The 17,120-nt window shown below is 41.9% G+C and overlaps 1 protein-coding gene across 1 annotated transcript; it reads right to left on the reverse strand.

Annotated features, from left to right (window-relative positions):
- Positions 1 to 212: 212 nt before the first annotated feature.
- Positions 213 to 17,104, reverse strand: mcm3ap (minichromosome maintenance complex component 3 associated protein). The gene is made up of 28 exons (XM_026912513.3): positions 13,864 to 17,104; positions 13,477 to 13,712; positions 13,286 to 13,367; positions 12,976 to 13,120; positions 12,556 to 12,758; positions 12,325 to 12,464; positions 11,864 to 12,061; positions 11,469 to 11,737; positions 11,127 to 11,289; positions 10,261 to 10,421; positions 9,833 to 10,056; positions 9,063 to 9,337; positions 8,852 to 8,952; positions 8,509 to 8,640; positions 8,167 to 8,280; positions 7,289 to 7,441; positions 6,988 to 7,185; positions 6,821 to 6,889; positions 6,560 to 6,685; positions 6,301 to 6,454; positions 5,351 to 5,609; positions 5,135 to 5,232; positions 4,588 to 4,978; positions 2,896 to 3,138; positions 2,632 to 2,761; positions 1,333 to 1,521; positions 1,010 to 1,157; positions 213 to 673 (listed from the first exon to the last, which is right to left on the reverse strand). Exons 1-28 carry the CDS (start codon positions 15,353 to 15,355, stop codon positions 503 to 505), a joined length of 6,264 nt encoding a protein of 2,087 aa, XP_026768314.3. The 5' UTR covers positions 15,356 to 17,104; the 3' UTR covers positions 213 to 502.
- Between the last annotated feature and the right edge of the window lie 16 nt (positions 17,105 to 17,120).

Consider the following 17,120-nt stretch of genomic DNA (forward strand, 5'->3'; position numbering starts at 1 on the left):
TTCCTCATCGAGTTAACAAATATTAGGAACCAACAAACATACAACATACTCAAATGCAAAAAAAAAAAAAAATTCTCACTCTCTCAACATGATTTATTAATCATAGCAAATAATTTTACATACCGGCACACAAAAATATCCAAGATTCACATAAATGTTTATACAGAAATATAGCAGGAACATTACTGTGAGGAAAAAAAAAATTCAAGATGTTTTAGATGGATTCTTTTATTAGCGATTTCTTGAGCTTAACAAAAGTAACAGTGTTTAAAAATCAAAAAATACAGCATATTTATAAATGAAAGAAAAGGGATAAAATCTGTCATTTACCAAATATGTCGTGACCATAGTATTATAAGGTACTAGAGTATTATATGGATCCTCATTCATTCTTACCCCAGAGAGAACCTTATAAGGTCACAACGGGTTATCAACATACTGTACAACAAATATTAACCAATCATGCAGAAACACAGTTATAACAGTAGCAGGACAGCATTGCTCAGTCTTCTATAATCTCCAGTAGGCTGTTTAGCTTGAGACTGCATGCCAGCTCCTCCTCTCGATTTGCTAATACCAGTCTATCAAGCTCTTTCAGCTGCTGTGTTAGAGACACAGGTCCCTTTCTTCTGTAAGTGTTTGGCACCTCAACAGGGTCTTCTGTTTTGGGTTCCTGAAACAAATGTAGAGAGATTAAGTCTATGTAAAAATAACTTGAATACTGTGCTAGGTGGTAATGTGTGGCAATACAACACAAAATAAATGGGTGCTAACACAATAGTGGCTACAAGAAAGTGTTTTCTTTTTAATATGCATGGTTCATAATGTCAGTGGCACCAATTATGCAAGGAATTTTAGTCTGTGTTGGACTTGATCATAGTACACAGAAGACTGGTCCAAAATTATCTTCAAGGACATCTTGTATTGATTTGTAGCTACTAAAACTAAAAAAGAAGATGCACATATGCAATAAGGGCAATAATAAGAAAGGAAAATATAAGTTAAGCACCTGTGTGATGCAGGCAGCAGATGCACTGTGGCGCTGTTTGGGAACAAGAATTTCAGGCATGGATAGCAGTGTGGAAGGCACAAACAGAGGTATGGAAACTGAGTCCAGAGGATCCAACGCTAACCAACGCTGCAGCTGTTCTTCAAACCTGAACATACAACAGTAATTTCACCACTTTTACTCAGATGTTGAACATCACCTATTTCCAGGCTCACCAAATGCAGGTCTTAAGTGAACTGTTGATAAAATCCTTTGCAGAAGTATCCTCAGGCAATTTCCATGTAATTTATCTAGAAAAACTCTTAAGACTTTAAATGACTAACCTCTGACTTTGAGCCTTTTCCTGATGAATGCTGGAGAGCAGTCGCTGAGGCAGCAGCTCCTGAGGTGAAGGAGTGTGGGAGATGTCCAAAACAGAAGGCTTATCCCCTGTCTCTATCTGACTCTGGAACAGTCTCTGTCTGGGAAACCGTGCTGCTGGGGTCAGCGGGAGTGCGGAGCTCGGATCTGACCTGGGAGAAAACATAATTGGAGTTTTTTGAAAGTGATTTATGTCAACTGTATATTGCAGAATGTAAAGCACGTGTGAAACATGGGCCAATACGGCCAGTTTCATTCAGCCTATGTGATCTTAATAAAAACATACTGCTCAATGCAGTACCTAGAAAGAACACTGAATGCATTGTGTAAGCATAACATGACTATCTGTCCAATCCACAATCTACCAGCTCACCAGTGTGCTTAAATTGTTATAAAGAAAACTAACACCAAACTGTGGGGGCAGTCATGGCCTAATGGTTAGAGGCTCGGACTCGTAACCCGAAGGTGAACCTGAAGGTCGTGGGTTCGAGTCTCAGGTCTGGGATTGTAGGTGGGGGGAGTGAATGACCAGCGCCCTCTCCCGCCCTCAATACCACGACTGAGGTGAGACCCTTGAGCAAGGCACCGAACCCCCAACTGCTCCCCGGGCGCCGCAGCAAAAAAGGCTGCCCAATGCTGCGTGTGTGAGTGTGTGTGTGCGCGCGCACTTGGATGGGTTAAATGCAGAGCACAAATTCCGAGTATAGGCCACCATACTTGGCCACAAGTCACTTCGCCATCACTATCACTTCTGAGTGGCGCAACAGAAAAGCATTTGCCCTCTTGCCGGGAGATCTTTAGTCTGAATCCCATGCCAATCACAGCTACACTAGCCATGTTCAAAAAGTGGCAGTAGGCTGGTCTCATGTGTCTTCACTCTCCCCGTATGGTAGTTGGGTAGGGGAGAGCTGGCTAATGGGTGGGAATTGACAGTTGACCAAATTGTGGAAGAAAATGAGGTTTAAAAAAATCTTAAAAAGAAAACTAATATCAAAATGTATAACAATGTCCATGAAACAAGAAGGAAAGGGACAATCAGTGTTGGCCCAGCTGTGTTTACAATAAAGCACATAAGCTGTATATCTTTCTTTATTCTGATTACTTAGAAGTAGCAGCTACAGACTACAAAGTCATGACATCTTTAAATATTATAATTTTAAATTAAGTTTCCAGCATATAGAATGTAGAAGTGTGGGATTTCAATGCATTGTTATGGAAGCTGGAGCAAGGAATTCTGTGCTTCCCCACTCTCAGATACTCACCTTTCTGTGTTCTGCTGTTTCTCTGTATGAGTGCGTCTCACTGCTGCTACCCAACTCTCCGGAGGAAGAAAATCTTTAAGCTGCTCTTTGTAATAGTACACCAAAATCTCTCCTTTGTCAGTGAAGGCATCTACAACAGACAGAGATACAGAATAAACAGGTATAAAAGAAAACAGTTCTGAAAATGTAAAGCTAAAATTCAGAGATCATTTTGTATGGCTATTTTTAAATCACATTACAGTGCACGTTACTCAGGGTCCTCACCTGCTGCTACTGGACTCTCCGCTAAGTGCCAGTCTTTCAGTCGATGCTCTATGCAGAGGATCAAAATGTCATCCCAGGGTATGTGATTAAAGGAAGGCCTATCATAGCCTCGCTGCAGGTGTTGAGAGCGTACTCTTGCTAGCAGGTGCTCCAGATGTGACATGAGGAGGGGCTGGCTTTGGGCAGAGCTGGGGATCTGGGACACGTACTCAAATATGGATGTACACAAATGGGGCCATGGAGCTGATGGATGAGAAATATTTGTTATACAGTATTGTTTATTATTTTAAAATGTATTTTTACATACCAAAGAACACACTATACAGAGAAGATACAATATTGTGCTCACAGTGACCAAGGCATACACTATATTACCAAAAGTATTCGGTCACCCATCCAAAGGATCAGACTCAGGTGTCCTAATCACTTGGCCTGGCCACAGGTGTATAAAATCAAGCACTTAGGCATGCAGACTGTTTTTACAAACATTTGTGAAAGAATGGGCTGCTCTCAGGAGCTCAGTGAATTCCAGCGTGGAACTGTCATAGGATGCCACCTGTGCAACAAATCCAGTCGTGAAATTTCCTCGCTCCTAAATATTCCACAGTCAACTGTCAGCTTTATCATAACAAAATGGAAGAGTTTGGGAACAACAGCAACTCAGCCACGAAGTGGTAGGCCACGTAAACTGACGGAGAGGGGTCAGCGGATGCTGAAGCGCATAGTGCAAAGAGGTCGTCGACTTTCTTCACAGTCAATTGCTACAGAGCTCCAAACTTCATGTGACCTTCAGATTAGCCCAAGTACAGTACGCAGAGAGCTTCATGGAATGGGTTTCCATGGCCGAGCAGCTGCATCCAAGCCACACATCACCAAGTGCAATGCAAAGCGTCGGATGCAGTGGTGTAAAGCACTCTGCCACTGGACTCTAGAGCAGTGGAGACGCGTTCTCTGGAGTGATGAATCACGCTTTTCCATCTGGCAATCTGATGGACGAGTCTGGGTTTGGAGGTTGCCAGGAGAACGGTACATTTCGGACTGCATTGTGCCGAGTGTGAAATTTGGTGGAGGAGGAATTATGGTGTGGGGTTGTTTTTCAGGAGTTGGGCTTGGCCCCTTAGTTCCAGTGAAAGGAACTTTGAATGCTTCAGGATACCAAAACATTTTGGACAATTCCATGCTCCCAACCTTGTGGGAACAGTTTGGAGCGGGCCCCTTCCTCTTCCAACATGACTGTGCACCAGTGCACAAAGCAAGGTCCATAAAGACATGGATGACAGAGTCTGGTGTGGATGAACTTGACTGGCCTGCACAGAGTCCTGACCTGAACCCGACAGAACACCTTTGGGATGAATTAGAGTGGAGACTGAGAGCCAGGCCTTCTCGACCAACATCAGTGTGTGACCTCACCAATGCGGTTTTGGAAGAATGGTCAAAAATTCCTATAAACACACTCCTCAACCTTGTGGACAGCCTTCCCAGAAGAGTTGAAGCTGTAATAGCTGCAAAAGGTGGACCGACATCATATTGAACCCTATGGGTTAGGAATGGGATGGCACTTAAGTTCATATGTGAGTAAAGGCAGGTGACCGAATACTTTTGGTAATATAGTGTACATGTGGACATTCTACAAACACCCAAGGCACAAAAATCTTTTTGACTGCAATTTTTTAATCATTTTAACAGACATACCATTTTGAGGAGGCCATTCCCACTCAGGAATCTGCAGACTGAAGATCGCTCTTTTCAGCCAGGCCAGGTGCTGTGGGGAATTCCAATCCAGATGTGGTACCAGCTCTCTGTTCTCAGGTAAAGAGAATTCAGGTGGGGGCCAGGAGATTCCAACAAGCCTCTCAGAGCTGACCACATCTGCCAGATAGGCCAGCACACTGTTATAGAGTTGGATGACTACCTCCGGCTCCTGGCATGGCAGAGCTGCTCGTGCCCTCTCCTGCTTGTCATGAAGGAACCTGCTGTGAAACTCGCGACACAGCCCTCCTTCTACAAACTGCAGCAGAGGCTGCGAGGAGAGGACTGTAGAGGCTGGAGAGTGGGCAATCAGCCATCGCACAGCTTCAGCAATCTAACAAAAATCAAGCATTTTTTCTGGAATTTATCCATTGTAACATTTGTAACATTTGTAATAATTCAGGCTTTAGTTTTGATGCTACAAAACTATTTTGATTTTTGTTGTGAATGTGTAAAACTGATGAGATTGAGTAGCATGATAGACACTGACCTGTTTGGATCCTTGCAGATCAGTGACGCTCCCTGAGATATGGATAAAGATGTATTCTGAAATAAGCCCATCTTGAACTAATGTCTTCAGCTTAAGGACTGCAGAATGAAAGTGAAGATGACTCCATTTTAAATTAATCAAAAATCTTTAGAAATGATAAAGAGTCACAAGATCATAGAATGAGGCAATTCTATTTCAACTTGTGCCGTTGTATACCTTCTTCTAACTTCTGGTCATTAACTGCTCCTTCAAGTTGGTCAGGTATGAGCAGTGCCAGGGGCAGTGCGGCGTGCCAGCCACTGGCCTGCTGAACCTGCTTCAGCTGGAGGAGGGCAGAGAGCAGAGGTACGTCCTCATCATCCAGCCCAGTGCAGGGCAGAGGGGGCAGTAGCATCAGCAGGGAGCTGGTACCTAGGAGCTCATTCTGTTCCTCCAGGTGGCTCTGCCCCTCCTCGCTCAGAGGCCCGTGGCTCACCTGCAGAGACATTTTCATTTTTAAGCTAGAATAATAATAATAATAATGATAATAAAGTGCAATTTGATGCACCTGGTGCATGCACTGTATTATGCAGTTTTGGCAAAAGTAGTCTGGAGCTAACATGCTCATTCAATAATCAAAATTTTTAAGCTTTTTAATGGATTACAAGTTTTTTCCAGATAAGCAAGCATGCTGACTGTTTTTCCTTTCCATCTCAAGCCCAGTTGTGAACGGAAAAAGTCATTTATAGTGCAAACTATTTTTGAATCATGAATGACTCTGCATTCTCTCCAGTTACAATAATATTAAAATATTGCCACAAATGGCTTCCTTTGCATCAGCTTGCTCCTTTTCATCAACGAAAAGAAGTTTAATATTAGTTTAACAGAAATTTAGCACCATGGTATACAAGCAGCTATGCTGCACTGTGGATTCCCATTGTAACAGAAGAAAAGAAGAAAATCAATTTGGAAAATCCAAGCACAATATTTACATATATACATTTGATAAAGTGGTTACATAAGTAATTAATTAGTTGACTGCTTGTGCCTATTACTAGTTTTTACAAACTAAAAAAAGCAGACAAACCAAGATACATTAGCATTCAGCAGTTTTTGTTGGTGTTTAGATCACAGAGTAATATCAGTGGGAACACTGAGCACTGGTTTTGCCCATTTGAGGGTCTCACCTTTATGCAGAGGTGAACTTTGTGGGTCTTTGGTCCAATATCTCTCAAGCTGTTACTGATGACCAGAGTTTTGAGCTTCCCTTCTGACTCCGTCATGCTCTCCTCCATCCTCTCTCCACCACCTAGTTTAACTTCAAGCCATTTGGTCAGTGTACTAAAGGAAAATCAATAAAGAACAAAAGCATTTTAAACATTTTTCTACGGTGTGCTTTGAAAAAAAAGGCCAAGGGCTCAAGAGCTGCTATATAGTCTCTCTTACCTGCTCATGTTACTGTCCTGGTCACTGGGAAGCAGAAGAGTGGCTTTCCAGAAGATTCTGTCAGGTGGATTAGGGGTGCTTTCAGCCACCAGAGTGGGCAGGTCGAGAGGAGACCACACACGCTCACTGAAGGAATAAATTGGAAAAGGAGAAAAAAAAGGAGGAAAAAAAAAAAAAAAAAGGCACATTATTATTCAATCTGATTAGCATTAAACTGTACACTATTTTCTTAGATACACCAGCCATATCACAGCTTCTCACCTTAATAACAAACTGTAATAGTAGTCTTTTCGCATCTGGCGGATGGTGTCATTCCTTGTTTTTAGTAACCTGCCATTATATAGAATCAAATGCAGTTAACAGCTGCAAGAAGTCATAAACATTAGCATGCATAAAAATGTGCACCATGATAGAAATGGTAAAATCACCTTGTGCAGGACACGACCATGTTCCCAGCATTGCCCAGGTTGATGAGGCCTCGAGCAAGTGTGTCGATAGATGGGAAGGATGGAGCACTCGGGACCAAAGCCTTCAGCTTGAAACGAGGGTCAACACAACATGGAGCTGCAGGGAATCCACGCATCTGCCTCTTCAACTGTCTACGTACTGCTACCACATCACGCCACCTACACACATGCAGAACCACACACAAAAAATTGCGTTAACTTTCTTTATACAAGATAATATCTCAACACATATTGACTGATGCATCAGTATAACGTTATGCACCTCTTAATGAACTTGTGTATCTGCCGTGTTTGTGCATCCAACACCTCTCTGGCCAGGCAGACAATCTCCATATCCAATGTCTCCTCCACTAAGCTGTTACACACCTCCTCTGTGCACTGAGTCACACGTGCAGCCTTCTCCTCCAGTGCAAGTCTGTGGAAATGACATTTATTCAATATGTGCCCAAAAATGTATTATTATTATTAGTATATAATGTGTTATTTGTATATTACATTAACAAATGTCAGGCAAAGAAAAGTAGACTATATGGCCAAAAGTTTGTGGACACCTGACCATCACATCCACAAGGTGCTTGTTGAACATCCAATTCCAGATTTAGTTCCCCTTTGCTGTTATTATAGCCTCCACACTTCTGGGAAGGCTTTATACTAGATTTTGGAGTGTGGTTCAGGGGATTTGCCCACTCAGCCACAAGAGCATTAGTGAGGTTGGGCACTGATGTCGGGCGAGGAGGCCTGGGGTGCAGTCCGCATTCCAGTTCATCCCAAAGGTGTTCAGTGGGGTTCAGTGGGGTCAGGGCTCTGTACAGGCCACTTGAGTTCTTTCACACCAACCTTGGCAAACCATGTCTTCATGAACCTTGCTTTGTGCACAGGGGCATTGTAAGGCTGGAACAGGTTTGGGCTTCTTAGATCCAGTGAAGGGAAATTTTAATGCTACAGCATACAAAGACATCGTATAAAATTGTGTGCTTCCAACTTTGTGGCAACACTTTGGAGAAGAACCACATATGGGTATGATGATCAGGTGTCAACAAACTTTTAGCCATATACCAGTTTGAAGAGCAAAATACTTTCAATTCCTTTATCTAATAGCAAATTAATATGGTTGACCCAATCCAAATGCTTAAGACTAACTTTATCTCCACATCAGCCATTTCCCTGGTGCACTGGGTAAGGACCTCCTCACTGATTTCAGCACAAAGCTCTGAGCTCAGCTTGTCCAGTAAGGCCTCTCGTTCCTTTCTCCGCCTGGAATAAAAACACAAAAGTTACAGAAGCTGGCAAGTAGAATGTGCTAGGTGGCATCAATAAAATCTGTATGCATGATGGGAATCTAAATGGTCCTTGGAGCATGTCAATATGTTAAGCTTATGACACTGCCATGCTTAGGAGTTGTGTTACTTACAAATTCAATTCCATTAGAACTTCAAAATCATAATTCGAAAACAATCAAAGAGAATGATGCAATACACACACCTGTCTTCCTCTAGCTTGCGTTTCTCCTCAGCGATTCGCTCCTTCTCAGCAGTGATCTCTAACGTAGACACTTCTCTTAGCATCTGAGCCACAACTTCACTGACCATTGTCTGTAGCTCACTCTCACTCACACTGTCGACAAGTGAAAGGATGTGAAAGTGTACTAACATGTTGCAATATTAAAATCTGTCTAATCAAATATGCACATTAGATTAAAATAACTCATTGTCAATCAAGTATCAATACTGCAAATAAATCCAAAGTCACATGCCATTCTGATCTTTTATTATGACTGAAATGTATTCTAGACACTTTCTAAAGCAGTGGCTAAAAATGTACCTACCTCAGCGCTGCAGAGACATACTGAGCCCCAGCTTTAGCTATGTTTAAGACTTCATCCGCCAGAGTCTCCTCCACCACAGACTCCACTTCGGCCATTAAATCCTGTAGGGAGCACAGAATGACGCTGATAACTATTTACATATGCATCATTTTTAAAAGTCATTGGTTAAAAAGGTCAAAAATGTAAAGGAAACTTCATCCCCTGACCTCACCTGGTCTGAGTAGGCTGGTTCTCTCTTTGGAGATGGGGGTCTGACAGGCTGGGGCTGAGCTAGGGGCTGAGCTAGGGGCTGAGCAATGGGCTGGAACATGAGCTGGGGGTTTACTGGGAGCACTGGTACAATATGTTGTGAGGACTCTCCAGTCTCCTGTGTGTCTTCATGCTGGGCCAGCTCCACCACTGCAGGGGGCTCCATAAACAGCCTTGGCTCAGCCAGCAATTTGGGTTTGAGCTGAGGCCTTGGGTCCAGTTCAACCAGGGGTTTCACTGCCGAATATGAGAGAAGATAATTAACCCCCTCTTTACACTCACATGACTGTAGACTCAACATGTATCTGAACCCACACTGTTTTCACTATATAATATACAATTTTGAGAGTTTTGTCTTTCATTAGTCATGTGCAAAAAGATGGAGAACATCTAATGTGCTCATTAAATGTCTGGCAATAGGTTAGCATCCAAATTATGTATCCTAGAGCATCCAGAATACTCGTTGTGCACTATGTATTTGTAGGGAACAGGGCACCATAGACAGATGGTTGGGTTTCCGATTAAAAAAAAAGTATATTTTCTAACATAGTGTATTATATGGTGTCTATGAAAATTTTCTCACTCACTGTGATAATTTTGAATATCTAGTAGTAATAAGTCAAGCATAGTTTATAAAGCTTCTTTGGGGTCAATTTACAGAGTTTATCACAAATTGCCTTGACTTACTACAAGATCACTAATTGATTACTACTACAAGATAGGTTAACCAACCTTTCATGGCAGCTGGCAATGACTCCAAGGAAGCTAAATCTCCCCTGTATTTATTGTTTGAGTCAAAGCTGCAGACTGGCATGTGCTGTGGCGGGTTGGGCAGTGGGCCTCCGTTCACAACCTCCCCAAGCAGTACCATCTTCTTCTTCTCAATGGCAATTGACCTCTTCAGAGGAATCGGTAGATCTGGCTCCTGATAGGCAGTACGGCTCAGCTCAACCATACTAGAGAAATTATACAAAGAAAAGCCATTTGTCTAATACTTTAACAGTTGCTGCACTACATGTATATGGAGGTTTAGGAGATGATGTACAGTGAAATTCACATAAAACTATTCAAAACTAAGAGAAGGTATATGCTAAACTGTAAAATGTTTGCTAAATCTTCCCAGACAACAAAGGAAATGTTGAGAATATAGAGGACCTTACCCATCAGTAACGGTAAGCCCATAAAGCTGCAAAAAGTCAACGGCTTCAGAAGCATTGCGAAACATAAGCATTCGGACCAAGTCCTCCACAGGGAAAGTGGTAGACCTCTGAGAACCCACAGTGTAGGCTACATTCAAGGCTTTCAGTGCAGCACACCTTACCTATCATCATAAAATAAAAATAACAATAAATTAAACATAAGTGTATCCAAGATATAAAAAAAGCACTGCTTGCTCTTTTGGCCATATTGATGCTGTGCACAATGGTGTCTTAGTTCAGTCACAATACAAAACTTGGCACTTTGCACCCTCTATAGCAGTTGCATCTGAATGTATCTGCAAAGGGTGGGTGCTGCAGGTTTTCACCCAATCTATCAGGAGTCACACCTGATTTCACCCGTTTACTCAGTTCATCTTGCTCTTTATTCATCTACTAGGTGTAGTTCATGTTTGGCTGGAATAAAAACCTAAAGATGGATAAGAGTTTGTGGATAATATTGGACACTATTTCTCAGTGGTGATGCCAGTGATGATTTTTTCTAATTAATTAAAATATACCGAAACATTGTTCATAAAATATTTTAAAAATGAAAGGAATATCATGCTAATTTATAACATTTCCTTTCACCTTTCACTTACTTTTATCACCCATACTCAAGTTAACAATTTAGTCTGAGAATTTCTTAGACCTGCAATCACAATTCAATAATCTTGATACACTTTTGCATCATGTGGATGTTCGTTTATTAAATCAATTCTTCAGTTTTTCCTATCCTTTTATTGTCAGCATAGTATTTAAAAAAATATTCAAAATATTTGACAGCTTCAGCTATAGAATGTATACTTATTTGCCTAAACAGCACTCACTTGGTTAAAGTATCTGTGGAGAATGCAGCCAGATAGATAAGATGCTGCTTTCACCAGCTTGAAGAATCTGACAAAGTTGTTGCTGTTGAGGGCTGCAAAAGCTTGGACTGCAAACTTCACCTCCACAGAGTCCCGGACCTCTTTGCGAAATTGCTGAACCTCACTTTTAGGAAAAACAAAAACAAAAATAAATTTGGTTAAGGTGATCCTCACCATATCACTGGCAAGGTACATAGGACTTCGTAAAGTATGACCAAAGGCTATTTGCACAAATATTGGGGAAAAACATACATCAAGCCATGGTCTAACTGCAATATATTTCATTGCTATCTAGAAGCGTACCGAAGAATATCACCATCGTTGAGTTTGAGCAGAACGCTGTACTGGCGGAACTCTGCCTCATTGGGGCAGTACACATCCTTGGTGGCCAGGTCCTGATACATCTCTTTCAGGCTCTGGAGGCACTTGGTCATGTTCTCATTATTAATCTTGGCATCAAAGGACATCATAGGCTCCTGGCACAGATGGTGGGCACAGTGGATGTGGAAGCGAGTGCATTTCTCTATTAAAGACACAGTCACCGGGTCACAGAGATGCTGCTGTGTAATATCCTGCGGAGACACATGACATAGACATGTCTACAGTCTACAGTAACACAAACCAATAAAAGCACAAACCAATAGGTCAGCTTTTAATACCACCACAAAGAGTATGTATATAGAAGCAATGAAGCACACCTTGCGAATTCCTCTGGTTCTGTTCCAAACAAAGTCGTACCAGTCTCGGTAGTTACCCTCACCCTGGTCCATTATCTGAGTGACCAAGTAGTCCATTGTCATGCTCAGCACTGGAAGAGGCCGTAGCTCATGAGGGAGAGGCTCCTCCTGGTCAGCCGAGGACCTGCTGTATTCTTTAATGGCAGCACAGTGGTCAACCTGTAAAGCAGAACAGACTCACTTCAATTGCTGGAATTTAAAAAAAGCTGTCTATATCTTCTCTCTTACGGCATGTTGCTGTCTCTCACTGATCTCCGAGCTGCCATGTTTCAGAAATGGTGACCCAAATAGACTAACTAGCTACTGGAAATTACAGTGTTGATAAAGATATTTAAGCTTATAAAAGTGATTAAAAATATTTTTTCATTTAATATGAGTTAAGGATTTTATTGCACTACTGGAAAAATTATTTCAGTAGAAACCTTTTCTGTATCTGGAACAAGCTCGAAAATGCTGAGCTGGTTGCGAGTTTCTCTCATGTAGCGCTCCTTCTCTGGGCACATATCCGGACACGTGCCCACAAACACTTTGGACATGTCCAAGTCAGTTCTCTTTGGTCTCACTTTAAAAAAAAATAAATAAAAATTTCTCCAGTTATATGTAAAACAAAAATAGCTGAAATGGCATGCAGGTGAATAACAATGTATATTTACACTGGCGAAGAATCTTGTCTCTCTGCTCAAGAAGGCGGTACTTTTCCTCTGCTGTTTCAGCTATTTGACCAATCAGAGGCTGAAGGGATGGCGGCATGATGATCACTGGTCGATCTACACTCTGTCCCTCTGAACTCACATCCTGTTGAGGGTCACTGTCAAACTGGAGGATTTTAGCTACAGAGGACTTCTTGGCAGGAGATCTGAAAGAACAAAACATACTTCAGTAACTGTATTAAGACCTTAACTTAAGCCAAGCTGAGTAAACTGTTTAAAAAAAACTGGGTGAGTTCTGTTGTATATACAGCTTTGCAAGTGCATTAAAATATTCATGTTAATTTGACTAAGTTGTTGGTAACAAATTACACACAAATGTATTCCTACTCTATACACTAACAACAAGATCATTTGAGTGTTTACCCCTTAACAAGTGAGGTGCTGACAGCAGGAGATCTGGGCAGTGGTTTTCGCAGTGGGGTGAGCTGAGAGCCCTCTGGCCTTGACTCCTCTTCTGCACTAACTGCATCCTTGACTTCTGAAGATTTCTCTCTTTTTGTGCCTGAGCCTGAATAGGTAAATATTGCAATTATGTTTTTACAGAATATTACAGAATTACAGAACTAACCCTAACCCTATTCAGAAAATGAAGAAGGACACTGTCATGGATTCGTCACGTAATGAGATCAATGAATTAACAAACTGAGCTACCAAACATGGTTAATGCACTCACTTTGTTTCTTTCTTTGCCAAAATATATGGATTTCATTCCCTTGGAAATTCTTCCCCTTCTTTTTTGCCTTTGCTGCAGATGCCTGTAAGAGAGGTGAACACTAGCATTAGAAACTAATAATAAACTTAAATGTTATATGCATATTCTATATTAATATTCTCTAAAGCACATTTGTTCCTACAAAAACTTACATTATCATGGAAATGTACAATAGCAAGATTCTTTTCAGGTCTGCAGTACACTCTGTACACTTTCCCAAAGTATCCAAAATGTTTTTTGACTAGGTCTTTCCGGTTGAGGTTGGGTGGGATTCCCTTGCATTGTATGGCAGTGAGTTCAGAGGGAGAAAGACTAGCCAGGCTATCAGTGCTCTCCCCACGTCCAGCTCTTCGAGATGGGATACCTGTCTCTACTTCAGGTTCAGAAACTGCAAAGATATAAACAGTCTAATTTTAAATACGGTAAGATAGTGGTGGCATTACTAGGGTTCAGTTCACATCTCAAATTAAGATAAAAAAAAATTGCAGGTTTGGCTTAAACACAACAGATATAATTTCAAAACAAATGATTAAACTCACCAGGGTTCTCTTCTTTTTCCAGAACATGTCTTATAGGAGCCTGAGGTCTAGGTGGGGTAAGTGGAGCATCCACATCTGGAATTTGGGGGTCTGGTCTCTCCCCAGGAGCCCTGTCATTGGTTCGCTCTTCTTTCTTAGTGGTGTTGACTGATGCCTTCATTAGGCCACTCAATGCATTTATAAACAGTCCGCCTGTAGCTCCTCGACTCCTAATAAGGGGCCGCTTGGATGGATGTCTAGGGCCTAGAGATTCACCTTGTGCTTCCTCAACTTTGGAACTTTTTCCTAGACTAGCATTTGGGACACTGGGCTCTTCTTTCCGTTTCATGCCCTTCCCGAGACTTCCAAAAGCTGCCTCTCCTGAGCTCTCCTCATTTTTCACTTCTGGGCTCTCTTCAGATTTTGAACCACTAAATGCAAATGAAGGTTGGCCAAAAGCTGTCTGGGGCTGAATAACTTTTGCAGAGAAGCTAAATGCAGAAGGATTGCTGGAAATGCTGGTAGATTGAGCAGCAGTGGCGATGCTGCTGTTGCTGGAGGGATTGGCAGGTTGAGAGAATGTGAACTGGAGAGTGTTTCCACCAATCATTCCCCCTGCAGTCTGAGACATGCTAGCACTTGTAACCGATGCTGAAGGGACTGCCCCAGGTTGGGAGAAACTGAAACCCAGAGTGCTTGGTTTTACACTTGTGAAAAGCAAGGCACCAGCGCTACCAGGACTGCTGCTATCTGAACCACCTGCAACTGGCTTAGATGAAACAAAAGGCTCAGACACTGGAACAGGCTGGACACTGGGAGGTACTGGACTCACACTGAAAATAGGTTTGAAGACAGTTTCATTTGGAGGCTTAAAGCTAAATTTTGTCCCAAAGGCAATAGTCTGTGTATTGCTTGGGCCACTAACAGCAGAGCTTGTAGCAGCAAAGGCCGATGGCTGACCAAAAGATGGCTGAACAAAGTTAGGCTGAGATCCTCCAGTGCTGATGGAATTATTAGGCAGTTGCGAGTTACTGGAGGAAATGCCAAATCCAGATGTGGTTTGTCCAAATCCAGTAGTTTGACCAAATCCAGAGGTCTGGCCAAATGCTTGCACTTGACCAAATGCAGGAGTCTGACTCTGTCCGGTAGAAGGTGGAGGTGCTCCAAATCCAAGTGTTGCCTGTCCCAAAGCTGGTTGTCCAAAAGTTGGTGCTTGAGAAGTGGTGGAGAAAGAGGACTGTCCTAACCCACCACCTTGGCCGAAAGAGGGTGACTGACCAAATGATGACGTTTGGCCAAAAACAGATGTTTGTGCAGACCCCTGAGCAAAAACTGATGGTTGACTAAAAGCCGAAGGCTGGCCAAATGATGACTTCTGCCCAAAGCCAATGTTAGGTGTCGTGCTGCTTGTACTCTGCTGACAAAGTGACTGGAACAGGCTACTACTCTGACTGGCATTACTTGGTGTCTGGAAAGCACCTTGCTGTCTACCAAAGACATTATTTGGATTCATTCTGGATAAATGTGAACAGGTATCGGGATTGGACACTAAAGTACACTATAACAAACAGGCTCACTATTAGACTATTGGTTCACAATATGCTCCATGACCTGTTACTTTACATAGATAGGGCTTGAGCACATTTCAAGTTCAATAATGAAAAATAAACCTTTAAAGCTGTCCTTCGCCGAGTTCATGAACATTATTTATCCCCGAGGATGCAATCCGGAATAAAGTTTTTGAATATCTCCCAGCAGAAACCGTCTGCCGTCTTTCATAATAAACCTTACACCGGAGTAAAAGAGAAGCTAAAACAACAGCTGGCTGGCTAACCTTATAGATTAATTATAAGGAATCCGCTTAATATAAAGCCTTGGTAGCTAACTGGCTATTACCTCGCCAACGACGTTAGCTGGCTTACTCACTGAACGCTTCACAATCCAAAGCTGTAGTCGTTTCCTTCGTTAAATCCAATATATACAGTCAAAATGACCGATTCCACAAAAAATTGGTTTCTGATTTATGTTATTAGCGACACCTTTTCTACAGCGAAAAGCTAACAAGGCGCAACAACATTTTCTTCTTCTTCGTTGTAATGGCGGGTTTGTTCCGTATGACCCACAACACTACTGCCCCCTTCTGGCGGAAAGAGGAAAATCTTTCAGCTCTCCCTTCTCAAAATAAAGCCTGTTCTCATAAAATGTACAGAAACAAAAGCATTAGGTGGCTTTACTTACCATGGAGCATACAAATATGCATAAAATAGACATAAATAGACAAATAAAATAATTTGCTTGCCTTGGAAGTTTTGTTGAAAGGCAGACTTTTAATTACTTTTATTCTAATCCAAAGTCTGAAACACAGGTCGAGTCTGTCAAACTGCTCAACCATCTTTGGCAAGTGCTGGTAGAAAGGCAATCATTTCTGAATACTGTTTTGGCAGTATTATTACTTACACTTCATCAGAGACAAGTATTATTACTTATACTACATCGTCAGCCAATAAGTGAAATGATAAGGAAGCTGGAAAATAACTTACCAGCTGGAAAAGATGGCCAGCTTGACCAGCACACCCTGTGCTTAGCTTATCAGACAAAGCTGGATTTTTCAGATGGGAAATGGACTACTATTACATGATGTATTATTTCATGGTGTACTATTTCATCAGTCAAACTTCTGTTGCAATTCATTGAGGTAGCCAGAGCATCCCTCCATTAGCACCAAAATGATTATATAATACTATCAAGCACTATGAAATAAAGGGTGGCACGGTGGTGCAGCGGGTAGCATTGCCACCTTATAGCTCCAGGGTCCTTCTTTCAGTCCCGAACTTGGGATACTGGCCTTGTGTAGCGTCACATTCTCTTCCCATGTCCATTTGAATTTTCTCTGGGTTCTCTGGTTTCCTCTCACCTCCCAAAACCATGCAAGGAGGTGGACTGTGTGCTCTAATTTGCCTCTAATTGTTAATGAGCATGTGAATATAGGTGTGTGTATGACGTCCTGCAATGGACTATCACCCCTTCAGGGTGTATCCCTGCTTTGTGCCCAGTGCGTCTGGGCTAGGCTTTGGATCTACTGCACCCCTGACAAGGATAAAGCAGTTACTGACAATAATATAAAAAAAACCTATGAAATAAATAAGCACATAATTATATGTATACTGGAATATCTACAAATAAACCTATACATTCAAGTCTTCCTGTCACAGATTTATTGTGGTTAAATGTTTAAATTTCTCTTTTAATTTCGAAATGGCCTTTTTATGTTTTTTATT

The sequence above is a fragment of the Pangasianodon hypophthalmus genome, chromosome 5 (genome assembly GCF_027358585.1).
Source record: "Pangasianodon hypophthalmus isolate fPanHyp1 chromosome 5, fPanHyp1.pri, whole genome shotgun sequence".
Classification (NCBI taxonomy): Eukaryota; Metazoa; Chordata; class Actinopteri; order Siluriformes; family Pangasiidae; genus Pangasianodon; species Pangasianodon hypophthalmus.